General features: G+C 36.1%; 1 protein-coding gene and 1 long non-coding RNA gene across 2 annotated transcripts; one reads left to right on the top strand and one right to left on the bottom strand.

Annotated features, from left to right (window-relative positions):
* Nucleotides 1-284: 284 nt before the first annotated feature.
* LOC107770790 (uncharacterized) lies at nucleotides 285-1,451 on the bottom strand. The gene is made up of 3 exons (XR_001644686.2): nucleotides 1,181-1,451; nucleotides 956-1,095; nucleotides 285-871 (listed from the first exon to the last, which is right to left on the bottom strand). It is a non-coding gene; the product is annotated as an uncharacterized LOC107770790 (long non-coding RNA).
* Nucleotides 1,452-2,992: 1,541 nt separating this feature from the next.
* On the top strand, nucleotides 2,993-3,712 carry LOC107770789 (uncharacterized). Its single transcript, XM_016590122.1, has one exon. It carries the CDS (start codon nucleotides 2,993-2,995, stop codon nucleotides 3,710-3,712), a length of 720 nt encoding a protein of 239 aa, XP_016445608.1.
* The last annotated feature ends 782 nt before the right edge of the window (nucleotides 3,713-4,494 follow it).

Here is a 4,494-nt window from a genome sequence, read left to right on the forward strand (position 1 = left end):
GAAGGTCTGTATTTTTTGAATACAGTCGAATATCACTGTATTTTGTGATTTTTTGTTGTTTGAATACAGTTGAATTGAATACAATGTATAATAGTGAATAATGAATATACATGAATTGAATACAATGTATACAATCGAATTGAATAGAACGGTATACACCCTATTTCTTGATTACCTCATTGTATTTATAAATACAATTGCGAGAATACATGAAATACAACACAGTAGTAGCGAAATTATGTAGAATTGATTTTTTTGAGTTAAATTATGAGTGATACACGCTAATTGATCCTCTTTTCGTTATTAAACAACTGGATTCTCCTGTTTTTGGGCGAATTTTGCTACTGTATTCATGAGTACAGTAGCGCGAATACAACAAATACAGTCGCACATCTGGATTCCCCTATTTTAGGCGAATTTCGCTACTGTATTCATGAATATAGTAGCATGAATATAACGAAAACAGTCGCATAACAACTAAATAATAGTTTTAGGAAGTAATTATGTATATGGTAGTTATAGGAAGTTAATAACCACTAAACAATAATGGTTTCTGAAAATTCCTCATAAATCTATTGTCCTGTCTTCTCAAAATAGTTGGTATACCTCACAAAAACATCTCCTCACAAAAACAAACAACAACCTTCTTCCAAACTACTTGCAACGACGCTCAATAAGATGCTAACCTTCTTGCAATGCTACACTTGATTTTGCCGAAGCCTTGGAATTCCTGCCTCTTCCCGTTGGAGTTCTTCACCGAGAAAAACTTCTCTCCCTTTTCATCTGTACCAAATCCTACAATCAGGAGGGCATGTTCGGATCTAGCCTCCCTCTCCACTATTTCTTACTCAGTGGCACCCGTATAGACCTCCTGAAATTTATTTTTAAGTAAGCCAATTAGACAAAGCAGAACCTGTAATTGGCTAAATGTACAAATAAAAATGTAACTATTCACCTCTCTTGTGTGTCTTTGAAAGCTAGGATAATGAGTTATAGCACATGTGATATACTGTTTCCTGATAAGTTCTTCAATGGCCTTTTCATCCAATTTGACACCTCCATATAGTCAGATATCTTGACATATTTATCCTTCTTCTGCATCATAAAATCTACAAAAGTTAGAGAGAAAAAACAAGAAACCAACAAGAACAAAAAACAGATATTAATCAATTATTCTTACAAAATTCACTTGACAATGACCCCTTTCCATTGTGTATTTATATGACCTTTCTTCAACAATTTCGAAATCCTTTGCATAAGTTTAAGCCATTATAGACGAGCCAGGAAAACACTCATTGTAAAGAATAGCAGAAGAAAAGTATTATTGGAGGCCTTGTGCTAGCCCAAGATCGTTAGTTAAGATTGGAGGATTCAACTAAAGAAGAGAAAGCTTGAAAAGAGAAGAGAGAATAGAGTTTTTAGATAGAAGAACTTGTTTAGGAAAGAAAGACTTTCTTGATTTTTTGGCTTAGTCAAAAATGCCTAGGCCACCCCTATTTATATTTCTCTAAGGATGGTCCTAGATAATATTCTAGAACATGTACAAGAAAGTTCTAGTTCACCTTATCTTCCCGCAATACTCTAGAATATCTAGACGTGTCTAATAGATAACTTATCTTCCCACACTATTCTAGACCATCCAGATGTGTCTCCTACATAAATATCAAGAATACTACACTAGGACATTCTAGAGAAATTTATGTTTTTCCAAAAAATCAACTTTACTTTATTTCTCATACTCATTTTCCCCCAAATCTTTGAAGTATTCAGACATGAAATACTTTTTGAAGAAGCAGTCAATGAGCTGCTGTTTGGAATGGGGGGTAACCTCTGTTTTCTTCCGCTTAATCTGATCTAATGCTGATAGGGCCTCCGTTGCGGCAAAAGCCCAACAACAAACTAAATGCAATAACATCAAGAACAACGAGAGACACTTTTATATTAGTAGCAGTTTCTAATTGAACTCAACCTTTATTGCTCTAAACCCTAAAAGAAAAGGAGCAGTGGAAGTTAAATATTACAGACAATTTACTTTGGTCATGGGACTTCTAATTGCCCTAGAGTATTAAAATCTCTAACAATAATGACAATATCAATAACAACAACAATAATAATAACAGTAAAAAATCTAACTTACCACACGTTCCTTGGTTAACAACATCGAGCAAACACCCTTTTCCTACCCAACAATATTCCATCTAAAAAAGAATACGGATCAGATTAGTTTAAAGTTTTTGATCTCATTTTTATGTGTGAATAGTGATGGCAAAATTGATCCATTTTTTAATAATCTATCCAACCCGCCCATATTTAAGCTGGTTGGCTGAGTGATACTAAAAATGGGTAAAATATAGGTTCAACCCATTTTTAAACCATATAAAATTGGGTAAACCGCGGGTTGATTGCAGGTCAAATATGGTTTACCTTCAGTCAGCTTCCCTGTTAAGATTAATTATATCTTCCACTTGTTTATATAGTTAGTGCATCAGTGTTAGCTTGGTTAGAGAGTCAGTTAGTGGTCGAGTTTGGACAGCTGTCAATTAGCTGTCAGTTAGTTGGTTTGCTTATCTCTCTCTCTTTACATACTTGTATATAGTGGGAAAAGGAGTCCCATTAGTTTTACATAGTCTTTGAATGAATAATATCAAAAACTCTCTTCCAGAATGTTCTTCTCTTCTCATCGCACGACTTCGTGTTCACAGCACTGAGCTTCCGCCATTGTTGCTACTGCATTCTTAGCTCAGCTAAGGAAGAAGCTACTGTTCCATTGCCGGAATTTAATATGGTATCAGAGCAAGGTCAGAAGCTCCGATTCGCTTTTCCAGATCTGTTGAATCTAATTTCATCATCCTCGATTTTGTTTGATCATGTGCATGCAGACTTTGATCTCATCGGTTTCAACACATTTCTCTTAAAATCCTTTATCAGAGTACTAGTTTTGTAGTTAGAATCCTGTCCTGGTTGATTAGTTGATCTTTACGCCTCATAAGAGATGGCTACTAATGGAGATGTTGAACAACCTGCACCAACTGTGGCTGAATCTCCTAATCAGCCAATTGTTGACACTAGTAGTCCTTTTTACATGCATCCCTCTGATAGTCCGGGAATAGCCCTAGTTCCTATTCCATTTGTTGGATTTGGTTATCGCTCATGGAGAAGAGATGTAATGAGAGCCCTATTGATGAAAAGTAAACTAGGCTTCATCAATGATGACTGCAAAAAGCCAGATCCAGACTCCTCAAACTATCGATTGTGGGAGAGATGTGATGATATGATGACTTTATGGATTTTGAATTCCTTGGCAAAAGAGATTGCAGACAGTGTTGAATATGTGACAGATGCAATCGAGTTGTGGAAAGATCTTGAAGATCGATATGATCAGACAAATGGAACAAATCTCTACCAAATTCAAAAGGAGATTAACAACTTGTCTCAAGGAGCGCTTGACATTACTGGCTACTATACAAAAATGAAGAAGTTGTGGGAGGAACTTACTACTCTGATTACTAAATCTCATTGCACCTGCAATTGCACATGTGGAGCAAGGGAAAGTATGCACAAAGCAAAGCAGGATAGAAGATTAATACGGTTCCTTATGGGGCTAAGAGACCTACACTGTTGTTCGAGGAAGTATCCTCATGATGAATCCTCTTCCCACAATTGCACAGGCCTTCTCATTATTGATTCAAGAGGAAACACAAAGAGAAATTAAGCCTCATAACCACTTAGCTCTTGAGTCATCAACCCTAAATGTCAACACACACAGGACAACATCATTCAAGACAAATTATTCACCTAACAACTCTCAGAGCTATAGAAACAGACCCTTCTGTGATTACTGTAAGAAGCCAGGCCACATGAGAGAGAAGTGTTATAAACTTCATGGCTATCCTCAAGGCTCCAATCAAAATCAGAATCCAAATCTAAGTCACAATCAAGCTTCCAGTTTCAATCAAAATCCAAGACAAAGCTATAACTATGAGAATAACTCAGGTGTAAACAAGGTACCAGGTTCAAGACAAAACTATAACTATGTGGAAACCGTGTACGCAAGGTGACGAGTGTGTACACGAGCTAAATGTAGTAATCGACCAATTTTAGCTATTTAGATTCCTTTCATGCCTTTACTTGAGTTACCATAAAATACTATTCATCATAATTAGCTGTCAGTTAGTTGGTTAGCTTAGCTCTCTCTCTTTACATACTTGCATATAGTGAGAGGAGTACCATTAGTTTTACATAGTCTTTGAATGAATAATATCAAAAACTCTCTTCCCTAATGTTCTTCTCTTCTCATCGAACGACTTCAAGTTCACAGCATTGAGCTTCCACCATCGTTGCTGCTGCATTCTTAGCTCAACTAAGGAAGAAGCTACTGTTCCATTGCCGGAATTTAATAAGTTCAAATACTTTTTGCTTCAGCGATAACTTCGAAATGTGGCAAATAAGCATTCATCTACTATTTAAGTAGTCTTTGCTTTAGCTTGCAGTAAA

The sequence above is a fragment of the Nicotiana tabacum genome, chromosome 10 (genome assembly GCF_000715075.1).
Source record: "Nicotiana tabacum cultivar K326 chromosome 10, ASM71507v2, whole genome shotgun sequence".
NCBI lineage: Eukaryota > Viridiplantae > Streptophyta > Magnoliopsida > Solanales > Solanaceae > Nicotiana > Nicotiana tabacum.

Excerpts from the sequence above, each read along its gene's own strand:
- LOC107770789 (XM_016590122.1), top strand. The coding sequence starts at position 2,993 with ATGGCTACTAATGGAGATGTTGAACAACCTGCACCAACTGTGGCTGAA.